At 47.4% G+C, this 15,350-nt stretch overlaps 1 protein-coding gene across 1 annotated transcript in view; it reads left to right on the plus strand.

Moving 5' to 3' along the window:
* The first annotated feature begins 1,240 nt into the window (after positions 1-1,240).
* Positions 1,241-15,350, plus strand: part of LOC117479411 (deoxynucleoside triphosphate triphosphohydrolase SAMHD1-like) — a 37,912-nt gene continuing 23,802 nt past the window's right edge. The window contains 3 exon segments of the mRNA XM_034126362.1: positions 1,241-1,444; positions 1,626-1,689; positions 1,840-1,849. Coding sequence (XP_033982253.1) covers positions 1,351-1,444; positions 1,626-1,689; positions 1,840-1,849 — 168 coding nt within the window. The 5' untranslated portion in view covers positions 1,241-1,350.

Here is a 15,350-nt window from a genome sequence, read left to right on the forward strand (position 1 = left end):
TCTGCGGCGGGATTTGACGCTCATGGAAGCACGGCATTCGTTTGTGTCGGAGGCTGTTAAAGGCAATGTGAGCGTCCATTCCCATTGGATAACGGAGAATTGTACACCCGGAAGTAAGTATTCCCCTTACTGTCGATTGATTTGACAGTGATATCTCCACTACTCATCAACTCAAAAACACCAGATTATCCTTGTTAATTAAATGACATTGATAGGTTTTAGTGTGTGTACAATGCTTTTGTCACGTTTTCCCCTTCAATTCTGAGAAACAAGTAGTTTTCTATGAGTTTTGGATGGCCGAAGACATTACATTACCCACAATCCTCTGTAGCAACCATAGACTGTATAAAAAAAAATTAAATAATACATTATTCCGAGTGTGCTTGCTTTTCTCTTTGAAAGTCATCACATAACGGCATTGTAATACACGTTTCGGCTGCATTCAATATTACATATCTGCCGTAGTTAACTCTATTTATAGAGCCCTGATGACAAGACTTCTAGACAAACAGGAGCTGCCGCCAAAACTGAAAACTTGACGTGGATCTTAAATATATAAGCAATTAAACAACATCTTACATTTCTTTTCACACAATACGTCTCCTTGCAGTATCAACACTAATTCGGCGGACTTTTATATTTGATCCAATTGGTAGATAGGCTGTATTTACGCCATAACGGTGCACAGCTGATAGAAAGGGACACCTACTGGTTAAAGCACCTTATTGCATTTTATAATTTTATTATTAGATATTAATAGGAGGATGTGCAAAACAGACAAACTTTATTTAAACATTAAAGAATACTTTAGGTTAAGGTCTTCTTTTGAATAAGAAAAAAGCTTTGGGGGTATAGAAGATGAATATGGAGGGATGAAACCCTCTTTGATGGTCACACATGCAGAGCACACAGCACACACAGTGAAATTTGTATCTACAGATAAATATTAAGCCTGACAAAGTACTTAACGTCTAATATATTGCTTTCCTGGAATGTTAACTATGTTTAAGCACTTATTTTAAAGTGGACCTATCATGCTATATTTAAAATAAAAATTGGCATCAACAGCACAAAAACAAAATCGGAAGCAGCTATGTTGTCAAAGTAGCAGCAAAAAGCGCCAATCTAATATACTGCTCACTTGCGACACCTTTGGACAACTTGTTTTGGTTTTGTCCAAATAATTCCCCTTTATGGGAAGTGGCCAATCGAATGGGTGTGGTAGAGACATAAAAACCAGGTACTTCTCAAAGCCTGAGTATATTTGTGCAGACGTTTCATGATCAGCTGTATTAGGGAGCGACATCATTTGTGTCTTCTATCGTTAGTTAGACACAGAAAACATTGTCAATGGCGTCAGAAAACTATGGGGAAATGAACGGGGAGGATATGTGTGAGTACCTGAGAGAAAAAGTACTTGAAATGTGGGCAGATAAATGTAAAGGTAAGTTTCTGGCTTGGTCATTTAAATTGATGGTTAGGTTTTATATCATCGTTGGCCAAATTGAATAAGCTGATGAAAAAAAATGCTTTTGTTTTTTAAAATTCAACTTAGCTTATAAACTTGTCATAAAAAACTAAAATGTGATACAGGACTGTAATTCACTGCATCTTCTTTTACCCAGAAAAGTCTGTCATCAAGCTGTGGGAGCTCAATGATGATGATTTTATGTCTGGGATGGGCATACAGTGAGTATCATCCCTTGTCAAACCAGGTTGCGATTAAAAAACATATACAACATCATGAAAAGAAGGAAGTGTGGCACTAATTTGGTGCAACAACTTCCCCCTGGCTTGACTTTTAACTATAACTATGCTCCTTTTTCACGATTTCTTTAGTCAACCTGAGGTTCGTCAGAAAATCTTGGACAGTATCTTGAAGATCTTGCCATCAGCTCCCAAGGTGATATAATATTTTGTTTTATTTATTGCTTCACACTACATGTTCAGGGCCTTCAGAAAAAATAGAGCTTGTTTTCATTTGACAGGTCTTTTTGTTGTACGTATTCTGTTAGGTGTTTAATGACGGAGTTGCACCCTCTTCTTTTCAAAATTATCGACACGCCTCAGTTCCAGAGATTAAGATACCTCAAGCAGCTGGGAGCGGGCTATTTGGTTTATCCTGGAGCCTCCCACAACCGGTTTGAACACTCAATTGGGTATGTCCAATGAAGTGAAGACTTGTTTGCTGTAAATGGACTGTATTTACATATGGCAGCAATAAACTGTTTAAAACAAATTGCATATCCTGTTCTACAGCAGGACACTCAAGTGGTAATTGTGTGATGACTTTTTATTGGTGTTTGCTGTAGGCTTTGGTGAAGGGTGGGGTACTTAGCAGGAGAGCTTGTGAAAGCTCTGAAGGAAAAGCAGGATCTCAACATCACTGACAGAGACATCCTTTGTGTTCAGATCGCTGGGCTATGCCATGACCTGGGTGAGTGATACACACCTTGTCACGATCTGTCTGTGTTGTGTTTTGTCTTGTCTTTTTCTGTCTTTGGTTTCCTGTTTTATTTTGAAAAGTGTTCACCCCCCTGTCTTGCCTGTTGCTTTCTGTCTGTTTTCCCTCCTACCTGATTACCCGATTGTGTTCACCTTGTGCCCCTGTGTTTTCTCCTCCCTCCTCACCTGTGTCTTGTTTGTGTGATTAGTCTTGTGTGTATTTAAGTTCTGGTTTTTCTGTCTGTCTTTGTTAGTTCCTTGTTTGTCTTTGACTGTGTCACGGGGTAGTGTTCTGTTTTTGACAATTTAACCTTGGAATAAAGGAATTTTCTGTGAAATCTGCATTTGGGTCCTGCCTGCTTCACTCAACCCTGACAGAAGGAACTAACCAGAAATGGACCCAGCAGATGATCCATTTGAGGTGGAGTTACTTAATTTTACCTTTTCATTGGCTTGCTGCTATGGTAGGTGGAGGGGAGCGTCCAGTGTTCAGCAGAAAGAGGCTGCTCTGGCAGAGGCTCACCAGGTGGCAACAGAGGAGCCATGTTTAGTTAAGTTCTTACCTGACAGGATTTTGGACTTCCTCTCGACATGTGATTCCCGGCCTGCTAGCCCCCTGCCTCCGAATTCCCTACCTGACACCATACGTCTCGGTTTGTTCTGTCTGGAATCAGCCCCTGCTTCTTCCCCATTTCCTGCTCCTGTCCAGGATCCGTTCTCGGGTACTCGTCTGCCTTTTGGAGGTCCACGGAGCCTCCAAAAGGCTCCTAAGAGAAGGAGTCGCAAGTCCAGGCTAGCAGCCCGAGCCCCTGAAGCCATGCTTTGGGCTCCGGTACAGGCCCCAGCAGCCATGGTTCCGGCTCCAGTAACGGCCCCAGCAGCCATGGTTCCGTGCTCCAGTGCCGGCCCACATGGCCATGGTAGCGTGCTCCAGTACTATCCCACACAGCCATGGTTCCGTGTTCCGGTTCCGTGCCCAGCAGCCATGGCTCCGGCTCCAGAAACGGCCCACACAGCCATGGTTCCAGCCCCAGTTCTGGCCCCAGCAGCCATGGTTCCGGCCCCAGTTCTGGCCCCAGCAGCCATGGTTCCGGCCCCAGTTCTGGCCCCAGCAGCCATGGTTCCGGCCCCAGTTCTGGCCCCAGCAGCCATGGTTCCGGCCCCAGTTCTGGCCCCAGCACCATGGTTCCGGCCCCAGTCCTGGCCCCAGCAGCCATGGTTCCGGCCCCAGTTCCCGGCCCAGCAGCCATGGTTCCGGCTCCAGTTTCGGCTCCAGTACTGGCTCCCCGGCCGACGCCTGCCCCCCGTGTCATGTCAGTGGTTTGGCCCACTCCAGCCCCTCGTGTCCTGTTGACGTACCGGCCGACTCCAGCACCTCGTCTCCTGTTGGCTCTCCGGCCGACGCCAGCTCCCCGTGTCCTGTCGGCGTTCCGGCCAACTCCAGCTCCCCGTGTCCTGTCGGCGTACCGACCGACACGAGTCCCCTCTCAAGTCCCCTCTCGAGTCCCCTCTCAAGTCCCCTCTCGAGTCCCCTTTCTTTGAGAGCTCTATTTCTGTTCACAAAAATGTTCAGAAAGAGGTAACCACAAAGCGATATTTAACAGAAAATACTAGGGAAATGTTTACTCATAATTTCTCATCCACACTTGCCCCTGCTAACATCTCAGTAAATGAGCTAGTAGATCATTTTAATTCAAAAATTAAAAATGTTATAGATACCATTGCTCCAACTAAGGTAAAGGAAGTGATTAGCAAGAAAATATCTCCATGGAGAAAGGCCATGACCGTGAGAACAGAAAAAAGAGAGTGTCGAAAAGCTGAACGTAGGTGGCGAAAAACAAATCTCCAGGTTCACTTTGAAATCTATAAAGAGAGACTTGGCCTTTATAATTTGGAATTGAAAAACGCACGACAGTCTTTCTTCTCTGACATCATTACCAAAAACAAAAACAACGCACGTGCCTTGTTTGCTACCGTCGACAGACTAACTAACCCCCCAGTGTCAGTAGCCTCTGAATTTCTATCCACCAGGGTGTGCAATGATTTTGCCTCCTTCTTCACTGACAAAATTCAGAAAATTAGACAAGCAGTCAGTGCCTCTACATCAGGTACAGCAAATGTTTTGTCCCTATGTCCACCTAATATCAATTCAAACACCATGACACAATTCCATCAGATTAATGGTAAAAAACTTAGAGGACATTATTCAACTTCTGAAATCCTCCTCCTGCTGCCTTGATATTATTCCAACAGGATTTTTCAAAGATGTTTTTCCTTGCATGGCCTCAGATCTACTTCATATAGTAAACACATCTCTTCACTCAGGTATTTTTCCAGAGGCCCTGAAAACTGCAGTCATTAAACCGCTCTTAAAAAGAATAATCTAGATGCCTCAGTAATGAACAATTACAGGCCAATATCAAACCTGCCATTTCTAGGTAAAATCATTGAAAAAGTTGTATTTCAACAGTTGAGTAACTTCTTGCATTTAAATAACTGTTTGGATGTGTTCCAGTCAGGATTTCGTCCAAACCACAGCACTGAGACTGCTCTTGTAAAGGTCTTCAATGACATCCACTTAAACACAGACAGTGGCAGAACTTCAGTGTTAGTATTATTAGATCTCAGTGCTGCGTTTGACACTGTTGACCACAACATATTACTAGACCGACTAGAAAACTGGGTGGGACTTTCGGCAACAGTTCTAAATTGATTTGAGTCCTACTTAAAGGACAGAAAAAACTTTGTTTCTATAGGTAAATACACATCTGAGTTGACAAATATGACATGTGGGGTACCTCAAGGCTCCATCTTGGGGCCTCTTCTCTTTAACATCTACATGCTACCACTGGCTCAGATAATGAAAACAACAAAATAAGTTACCATAGCTATGCGGATGACACACAAATTTACGTAACAATTTCACAAGGAGATTATGCTCCAATTCAAACACTGAGTAAGTGCATTGAACAAATCAATGACTGGATGTGTCTAAACTTTCTCCAATTAAACAAAGATAAAACTGAGGTAATGGTTTTTGGAGCCAAGGCAGAACGTATAAAAGTTAGCGCTGAGCTTCAGTCTGCAATGTTCAAAACAACAGATAAAGCCAGAAATCTAGGTGTAGTCATGGACTCTGACCTGAGTTTCAACAGTCACATTAAACAGTTACTAAATCAGCCTACTATCACCTAAAGAACATATCTAGGATTAAAGGACTAATGTCACAGCAGGATTTGGAAAAACTTGTCCATGCTTTTATCTTCAGTAGACTCGACTACTGCAATGGTGTCTTTACAGGCCTCACTAAAAAATCTATTAGAAAGCTGCAGCTAATTCAGAACGCCGCTGCTCGAGTCCTCACTAACACTAAGAAAGTGGATCACATCACTCCTGTTCTGAAGTCCTTACACTGGCTTCCTGTGTGTCAAAGAATAGATTTCAAAATATTGTTGCTGGTTTATAAAGCTTTGAATGGTTTAGGCCCAAAATACATGTCTGACCTACTGCTAAATTATGAACCATCCAGAACTCTCAGGTCTTCAGGGACTGGTCAGCTTTCTGTCCCCAGAGTCAGAACTAAACATGGTAAAGCAGCATTCAGTTATTATGCTCCAAATATCTGGAACAAACTCCCAGAAACCTGCAGGTCCGCTGCAACTCTTACTACTTTTAAATCCAGGCTGAAGACTTTTCTTTTTGCCGCTGCTTTTAATTGAACTATTCACATCTTAAACTGCACTGTAACTTTTAACTTTTATCCATGTATTTTTTCTTTTAATGTTTATTTTATTATTTTTTCTTTTTAATGACTGATTTTAAATGCCATTTTTAAAATGTCTTCCATTTTTGTAAAGCACTTTGAATTACCTTGTGTTGAAAGGTGCTATATAAATAAACTTGCCTTGCCTTGCCTCTCAAGTCACCTCTCGTGTTCCCTCTCAAGTCCCCTCTCAAGCCCTATCTCTAGTCCCTTCTCGAGTCTCCTCTCGAGTCACCTCTCGAGTTCCCTCTCGAGTTCCCTATCAAGTCCCATCTCGAGTCCCTTCTCTAGTCCCTACTCAAGTCTGCCGGGGGTCCTGCCAACCCAATATCCTGGTCCATTGGGGGTTCCGCTGGGGGTCCTGCCAACTCTGTGTCCTGTTTCGTTGGGGGTTCCGCTGAGGGTCCTGCCAACTCTGTGTCCTGTCCTGTTGGGGGTCCCACCGACTACTGTTCTGCCGGGGGTCCTGCCAACCCAATGTCCTGGTCCGTTGGGGGTTCCGCTGGGGGTCCTGCCAACTCTGTGTCCTGTTCCGTTGGGGGTCCCGCCGTCACCTGTCTTGCCGGGGGTCCTGCCAACTCCATGTCCTGTTCCATTGGGGGTTCCGCTGAGGGTCCTGCCAACTCCGTGCCCTGTCCTGTTGGGGGTCCCGCCGACTACTGTCCCGCCGGGGGTCCCGCCAACACCTGTTTCGTTGGGGGTCCAGCCGACACCTGCTCCGCCGGATTTCCTGCCAACACCAGATCCTGTCCTGTTGGGGGTCCCGCCGACACCTGCTCCGCCGGGTTTCCTGCCAACACCATATCCTGTCCTGTTGGGGGTCCCGCCGACACGTGCTCCGCCGGGTTTCCTGCCAACACCATATCCTGTCCTGTTTGGGGTTCCGTTGACACCAGCCCTTGCTCCGTCCAGGGTCCCGTCTACGCCTGACCCGCCAGGGGTTCCACCAGCTCCTGCTCTTGATCCCAGTGCTCTGGCGATCCAGCTGACACTGGAGGGGTCCCATCGCGGCCTACGCCGTCTTCCTGCCCGTCCTCCGGAGCTGTCCCGGCGCTGCCTTCCTGCCCGTCCTCCGGAGCTGTCCCGTCGCCGCCTTCTTGCCCGTCCTTGTGCCCAGCCCCCTGAGTTCCCCAGCTGAGTACTGGAGCCGACTAGTCGAGGGCCGGACTGGTTCAATGTTTATTGCAAAACGTATTGAAATGAACTTATTGCATATATTAAACCTGGAACTAACAAAGCTTAAATTATTGCCTATAAAAACAACATTAAATAATCAGTTGCATTCATTTCTTATGGCTCTATCTGCAGAGTCATTTCTTATGATTACATTTTTCCACAGGCCAACAACAGCTTCAAAAAAACAATTTCCCTCAAAGAAAAAAACAAACATGCCCTGCTGTCGCAAGAAAAAAAGTGCAGAAGGAAACATCCATTGAAACTCAGTTTGCTGCTCTGTGATGCTAGTTTGAGCCAGATACTTGGCATCTCATCTTGGGTGTAAGTTCATCAATGTTTGGGGTCAGGCTCTGAGCTGAGGAAATCCTCAGGATTGAGTGAAGGTGTGCGTGCAATATACCGGCGGGCCAGATCTAATAGTAATTACAAATTATCCTGCGGGCCGAAATTAAAACCACCAAGGGCCTGATTTGGCCCCCGGGCCTTGAGTTTGACACATGTGCTCTAGAGCAGTGGTTCCCAACCTGGGGGGCGCAGGGGGGGGGAGCCAGGCCTCAGATGATTTGAGGCCAAATATCATATTTAGACTCTTTTTTTTTTTACATATAATTGTAACGCAATACATGATTGTCACTAAAAGCCTTGTCTCTACATTACAATCAAATATAAAAAATAATTGATTAATTAATTTGAATAAAAAGAAATTCATCTGCTGTATTAATAAAGTTGCCACATGTTTTCAAATTCAAGTTAAGGCACTATCTGTGCAGAACATTACAAATATTTTTCATTTGCAGTATTTTATTTTAAAAGTGTTCAGAAAGACTGCATCAATGATATGCTATATATATATATATATATATATATATATATATATATATATATATATAGAAAAACGTATATTGACTAAACCCTTTATAATAATTTGCTATAATTTAGAAAGGTTTTCGTGAGAAATCATTTCAAAAGTAAACTTTTTTTCATTTTATATTTTAATTTGAAATGTTTGCACACAACATTATGAATGTATACATTTGTATCCATTTTTTAAATTATGAACCCATTTATTTTATTGTATTTCCTTGAGGCTGGGGAAGATAATGTAGTTCAACATGCAAATGTTGTAATACAAGTAAGTATAAGTATAACGTGGAAAAGGAAATAAAATACTTTTAATAGGAGGATGAGGATTTTTTTTCTTTCACCTTGTAATTACACAATCAAACCATCTATAATTTAGCTCTGGCCTTCCCTCACAAAAAAATATTTTGTTGAATTGGACACATTTTTTGAAGCTCTATTGACTGAGATGCAATGACTGGGACTGATGGAAGAATCTGCGAGGATTGAACTAGGAGCAGAGAAATAATCCTATTTAAAAGACAGCAGCTTCATAAGAGGCCAACGAGAGTGACAGGGTGTGTCAGTGTGCTGAAGGAGTTGGGACCAGCTATCCAGGCTAGACTCTAAAGACTTTCCAAGGGGTAAAAATGCTGCTGCTGGAGTACTGACTGGAAGTATTGCCAGTGGCGACTGGTCATTAGGGGCAGGTGGGGCACAGCCCCACCTAGTGTCAGCAGAAAGTATTACAAACAATGATTACAAAAAATGCAAAAAAATAAATAAAAAAATATATAAAATATATTTTAAGATCATGTTTAATCATCTGATTCGTCTGTACATTGCTGTTTTAGTCTGTGTTCTTCTAATTAGTGTGTCTACAGTCACAGTGTGTGCCTATTGAGCTGTTTAGAGCCATGTGGGACAAAACCTGATCATGCCCCTTCCTCTCGCTGTGAAGTGAACGGTGACTGTAAAAACTACACTGCGCATGCTCAGAGTATTTTCCTATTTAATGTGTGTGGCAAAAAAATAATGACCAGAGGGGCACGGAGCTACCATCCCCACCATACGTCATCTCAAATCATTCAGAGCTGATTGGCTGTAAGTACGTGTGCCGCGAAAAGTGTGGTGCTTGAAGAGGAGACGAGAGAGCTGTAGTGACGCGTCCTAAAACCAGGAAGTAAGCACAAAAAAGCAATGAGGTTTCTCCATAGGATTTTAGAAAATAGCTCGAAATAAGATCTGTGGGAAACGTACCTGTTAGATAAATGCACGTTTTGTTCAGCCGGATAATATCCACATGTCTACCCTACTTTTATAATTTTTTTATCATAAATCTATCGATTAGATTTATGATAGACTTTTGAAACTACAAGAAGATAAGGAGGACTTTTACAAAAAAGTAATAGAAATGTTTGTCCAGAAGGATAGGCAAATGGACTTCATCTTCAAGTCAAGGTAAGACCGCAATTTTATTGAAAATGGGATCTTACTAAGAGAGAACAATTCAATATTTAAATGATAAAATTACATTTTTTGGGTATCCTTTTGTTGAACTGTCTGTTTAAAATTAATCGAAGCATCAGACAAAAAAAGCTTTTGAAAATAATATTATATTTTGGTTTAGGTCAAAATATAATATTTGTAAACCTGAAGAGTCAGTGCCAGTGCCTCACCAGCCATGAACCTCACTGCACGTCACTGCAGAAGCTTATATATAGACATCTAAGTTTTTTGTGCCCCACCACTTTTGTACATATAAAAACGCCACTGAGTATTGCTGATATGTCATATCCTCTTAAAATACTCTGTCCAATAATATAAGTCTCATGAAGAAAGGTGTTTTAACGCTGATTCAAAATAGGAGAGAAACATGCATTCTTGTTCTCAGGAGGGGACTATTGGCGCGTTCGCACCAAGTACTTTCCTGTACTTAGTTCCGGCACTCAGAGCCCCGGTGCTTTTTACCCCAGGGCACTTAGTACAGATCGCGTTCACACCGGAGTACTTTTCCCTGACGGGAAGATTACGCAAATGAGCCGCTGACGTCACTTCTTCTGCTTTGGCTTTACTGGCAGGCCACAAACCACTTCACGGCGAGTACAGTAGGTGGCGGTATGCACCTTAAAGTTGTTTGCAATCCGCTACAAAACGTCGGGTTACGTATTGTAACCCTTGTTATATAAACACAGGCGGAGCCCTCTACTGGACTCTATGGGTACTACCTTATCATGCAAGCATTCACCTACTGAGATTTCTATAGACGTAGCCGGCCCCGGGGCGGGCCTACCTGAATGCGTGCGCATCTCACTTCCCTATAAAAGGAGGCCTCGCCTCCTGACCACCATCCTACACCACTCTTCAGCGAGCGGTATAGGACAGACAGTGCCCCCAAGGTAGAGGGCTCCGCCTGTGTTTATATAACAATGGTTACAATACGTAACCCGACGTTATATCTCTCACAGGCTCCGCCCTCTACTGGACTCTATGGGTACAGTGGGCGGAGCCCCGATGTATGCACGCACTGTCGTCCAGCACACCGATCCACCTCACTGTCCCTGACCGGCTTTAGCAGCCACTGCGCCTCACTCACCTCTCCCTCGGTTGTAACCGTGGAGAAGTCCGGGCTGCGGCCGATAGAGCACACCCTGACGCGCTTGCCTCGCAAAAAAGTGTGCTCAAAAATAGTGCTGAGGACTCCCGTGCGTCTGCCCATAGGCAGACAGGGAAAGTCCGCAGCCCTGTATGGGTTCACTATGCACTCTCCCTCCTGAGTCCCTAAAGAGCACGGGGAGAACGCAAGTGCCCCCTACGTCCCCCCACTCAGCCACTGACCCTGTGCAGAGTGTGTAGGGACAATAATATGGAGGGCTCTCCCCCTCCTGCCCCCAGGCAGGTGAGGGGAGCCCTTCAGCCCTGTAAGGGCCCAGAGCGCATTACATCACCCCGCGACCCTCCAGGGGTCCGGGGAAATGTAAGCGCATTTACGCCCGGGGAGGGGGTCAGATGCCCACTGACCCACAGCCCCCCTCCTCCTCACCAGTCCTGTGTTGCCACAGCAAGCACAGACGATGAGAAAGAGCCAGACATATCCAAGAGATAAAACTTTATGAAGGGGCCTGGCGTTGACCAAGACGCCGCCGTGCATATATCCTCCACACTCACACCGCTGAATAAGGCTGTTGATGCAGCCACAGCTCGTGTGGAGTGCGCACGGACCCCCATGGGACAGGCTCTCCCTGCCTGCTTGTAGGCGTGTGCAATAGTTTCACAAAGCCAGCCTGCCAGGCGTTTCTTGGACAGAGCTTTTCCAGTCACCCCGCCCCCGAAGCACACAAACAACTGTTCAGTGCGTCTCAGGGTAGCTGTGCGCTCTACATAATATGCTAATGCGCGCACCGGGCAGAGGAGGTGTAATTTAGCTTCTCTAGCCCCCCCATGGGGTGGAAGACTAAAACCCCCCAACTGAATAGCCCTCGACCTGAACACACTCCTTAGGCTCTTGGGCACAAAGGAGGGGTTCGGTCTGAGTGTCGCCCCACTCTGGTCACCCCGAATCAATAAACAGCTCGGGTGCACCGACAGAGCGGTTAACTCGGACACTCTTTTGGCTGACGTTAAGGCAAGTAGCAACGCTGTCTTCCACGACAGTGCTTTCAGGGAGGAGAGCTCAAGAGGCTCAAATGGCCCCGTGACCGAGCACCAGCGGCAGGTCCCACTGTGGGGCGGAGGCGTGCACCACCGGGCGCAGCCTCCTGACCCCCTGTAAAAACCGCAACATCAGTGGATGAGAGAAGGCTGACCTGCCGTTGAACCCCTCATGACAGGACGAGATGGCTGCTGCATACACCTTCACTGTGGAATGAGCAAGCCCTCTGTCCACCAGTAACTGTAAGAAGGATAAAATAGAGCCCAACTCACAAGATAGGGGCTCTATTCCCCGCTCCTTACACCAATGCTGGAATCTCAGCCACTTTGGCCTGTAACAGGCTGTGGTGGATTCTGCTCTAGCTGCCTGGATAGACTGAATAACGCTGTCAGACAATCCACCCTGTCTCAGCCTGTCCCTCTCAGGAGCCAAGCCTGAAGAGGACGGCCCAGAGTGGGTAACGCCCCGATTGCACCTGCCTCTTGAGACATCGCCCCCCAGAACTGGGGGATCGCCCAGGGCTGGCCCACCTTCATCTGTGTCATTTCTGAGTACCACGGAGCCCCGACGCGATCCGGTGCCACCAGAATGACTGCCAGACGTTCTCGCCTCACTCTCCCCAGGAGAGGGAGAATGAGACGCAGCGGTGGAAAGGCGTATAGCAGCTTTTTTGGCCATGGCTCGTGTGCAAACGCGTCCACCCCCAAAGGCGGGTCGTCGCTCAGGGCCATGGAAAACCACAGGGCACAGTGGCTGTTGCGCCGGCTGGCGAACAGGTCCACTTCCGCTCTCCCGAACTGGGCCCAGATCTGCTTCACCACCTCCGGGTGAAGCGTCCATTCGCCTGGCAGGGGGCTGCCCCTCGACATGAGGTCGGCCCCCCTGTTCTCCAGTCCCGGGATATGGAGGGCTCTCAGAGATAATACCACCTCTGATGCCCATAACCACAGCCTCTCCGCTGTGGCCAACAAGGCGGCGGAGCGGACTCCGCCCTGCCTGTTGATATAAGCCACTGTGGTGCTGTTGTCGCTCCTGACCAATACATGTCTCCCTTGAATTAGGGGCATGAAATGCTGGAGGACTAACACTACCGCCCGTAGCTCTAGGAGGTTGCTGTGTCGTGTTTCTGTTAGAGACCAGCGCCCACCTATAGCCCTCTTCAGGCAGGTCCCTCCCCATCCTGTTCTGGATGCGTCCGTGAACACTGTGATGTAGGAGGTTACCCGCCCCAGTGGAGACCCCCTCCGGAGGTGCCCGGGAGACCCCCAGAACCGGAGGTTGCCCTCCACTGAGGGGGGGGATGGTCACCAGCCGCCGTTTGTGCCTCTTGGGATCCAAACGCAGACTGGAAAACCACCTCTGCAGGCGGCGCATATGCAGTAACCCCAATGGGACCACAACGTGAGCAGCCGCCATGAGACCCAGAGTCTGCATGACAGTTAAAGCTGTCACTGTTGCCCCCTGTCGCAGCCTGTACACCGCCCTGAGAAGGGACGTACGCCTGCTTTCTGACAGGGTGGCACGTAGCGCGTCTGCATCGAGCACCACTCCCAAATACAACGCCTGTTGGTGAGGTATGGGGGTGCTCTTTCCCCAATTGATCGCAAAGCCTAATTTGGTTAGGTGTGTGATCAATTGTGCTGTGCAAAACATTGCCTGTTCCCGGGACCCAGCCATGACTATGAGGTCGTCTATGTAAAAGAAAACTCTCATGCCCTGGGCGCGCAGCGGTTGAAGCGCTGTGGCCACACATTTGCTGAATGTGCGTGGGGATAGGGAATAGCCGAACGGGAGTCTGTTGTACTCGTAGGCTATCCCTTGAAAGGCAAAACGCAGATACTTCCTGTGCTCTGGCACAATCTCCACATGAAAGTATGCGTCTTTCAGGTCGATGGTGGTGAACCAATCGCCCGGCTGCACTAGCCCCATTAACTGTTTGATAGTTAACATGCGAAATTTCCTGCGGCAAATTTGAAGATTCAGGCTGCGCAAATCTAGAATAGGTCTGAATTCCCCTGTCTTCTTGAAAACCAGGAAGTACATGGAATAAAAACCCTTTTCCTTTTGCTGAGGATGCACCACAGACACTGCCTGTTTCTGCACCAAAGCCTGAATCTCTGTTGAGAGGAAACCCATCTCCTCCTGGGATGACAGAATTACCTCTCGCATGCCTCTGAATGGAGGTGGGACGCTGCAAAACTGGAGTGAATAACCCCGTTTCAGCGTCCTGTCCATCCACTCTGACAGTACACAGCTGAGTTTCCATTCCCCATAATATTGAGTTAATGGACAAGCCCTTAGCTGTGGGGCCGCAGCTATAAAGCTGTGATACTCTCTGGTGACCCGTTCCGCCGCAAAATCCCCCGTGAAAGGAAGATTTGCCCATGAAGGGTCGACACAGAAAGGGCCGATTTTTTATTGAGGTCCCTGAACACACCGTTGCGCGCTCTTGTGTGAGCGCGCGCTCCACCCTAACGCTGTTCTCATTACCATGGTAACCAGCATTAACCGGAGTTTTTGTTGACGTAATGTGTTCACCTGAGGTCCCTGAACACACCATGGGCTCTTGAGAGAGCGCGAGCTCCGCCATAATGCAGCTCTTACCACTACGGTAAACTGTATTAATTGGAGCCTTTATTCTAGGCGTAGTGTGTTCCCTAACCATAATGCGCCGACTAGCAAGCCCCTGCACCCGCATAGCGCTACTATAGCACTTCCTGCGGTTTATCTCTCTCATCTGCGCATTCCCACTAGCTATCTCCTTTACAGGAGAAATAACCGGGGTAGCGAGTGGGGAATATGTACAGTCAACAATGTGTGTGAGTGCAGGATTGTGAAAACAAATGACACTCAGACTTGGATACAGATCACCTTTTTCTTTATTAGTTTTCCTAATAAAAGGGACCTGGGCATTGAACAGGGAGGAGGTGGGATTCACCCTAGCGTCCTGGGTGGAGAGACCCGTTGAGACGCTTCCTCCCTCCGCCAGTCAGCTGCGTTTTGGCGGAGCTCCCCACCCGGCGGTTCTCTGCTGCTGCTGAGACTGCCGTGGCCGGGCAGCCCGCCCCCGTGAGTGCCGGTACGCTGGCCCCACGGGGCTGGTTGAAGAAGCCGAGGGTGCTACCGGCACGGGACCTTCGTACCGGCGTCTCTCCCTCCGTCTCACCGTTGCACTGCGCTCCGCCGCCCGCGGAGGACGCTGTGACACCTGGGGAGAAGCTAGCGGCAACATGCGGCTAAGCTGCAGCCTCTCTTCCTCCAGACGGCTGAAACGCTGGGTGACCGAGGCTATAGACCCAAAGAGCCCTTCCGTGGAAACGGGGGCTCCAAGGAGATCTGCTCGGTCCTTTTTGGGCAGCGCGGTGAGTCCCAGCCACACATGACGAGACGCCACTGTGGCTAAGGACATCACTCGCCCGGCTGCGGTGGCCACTCCATGGATCAGATTATTCATCTGACCTATGCAGCGGTCCG

The sequence above is a fragment of the Trematomus bernacchii genome, unplaced genomic scaffold, assembly GCF_902827165.1.
Source record: "Trematomus bernacchii unplaced genomic scaffold, fTreBer1.1, whole genome shotgun sequence".
Taxonomy (NCBI): Eukaryota; Metazoa; Chordata; class Actinopteri; order Perciformes; family Nototheniidae; genus Trematomus; species Trematomus bernacchii.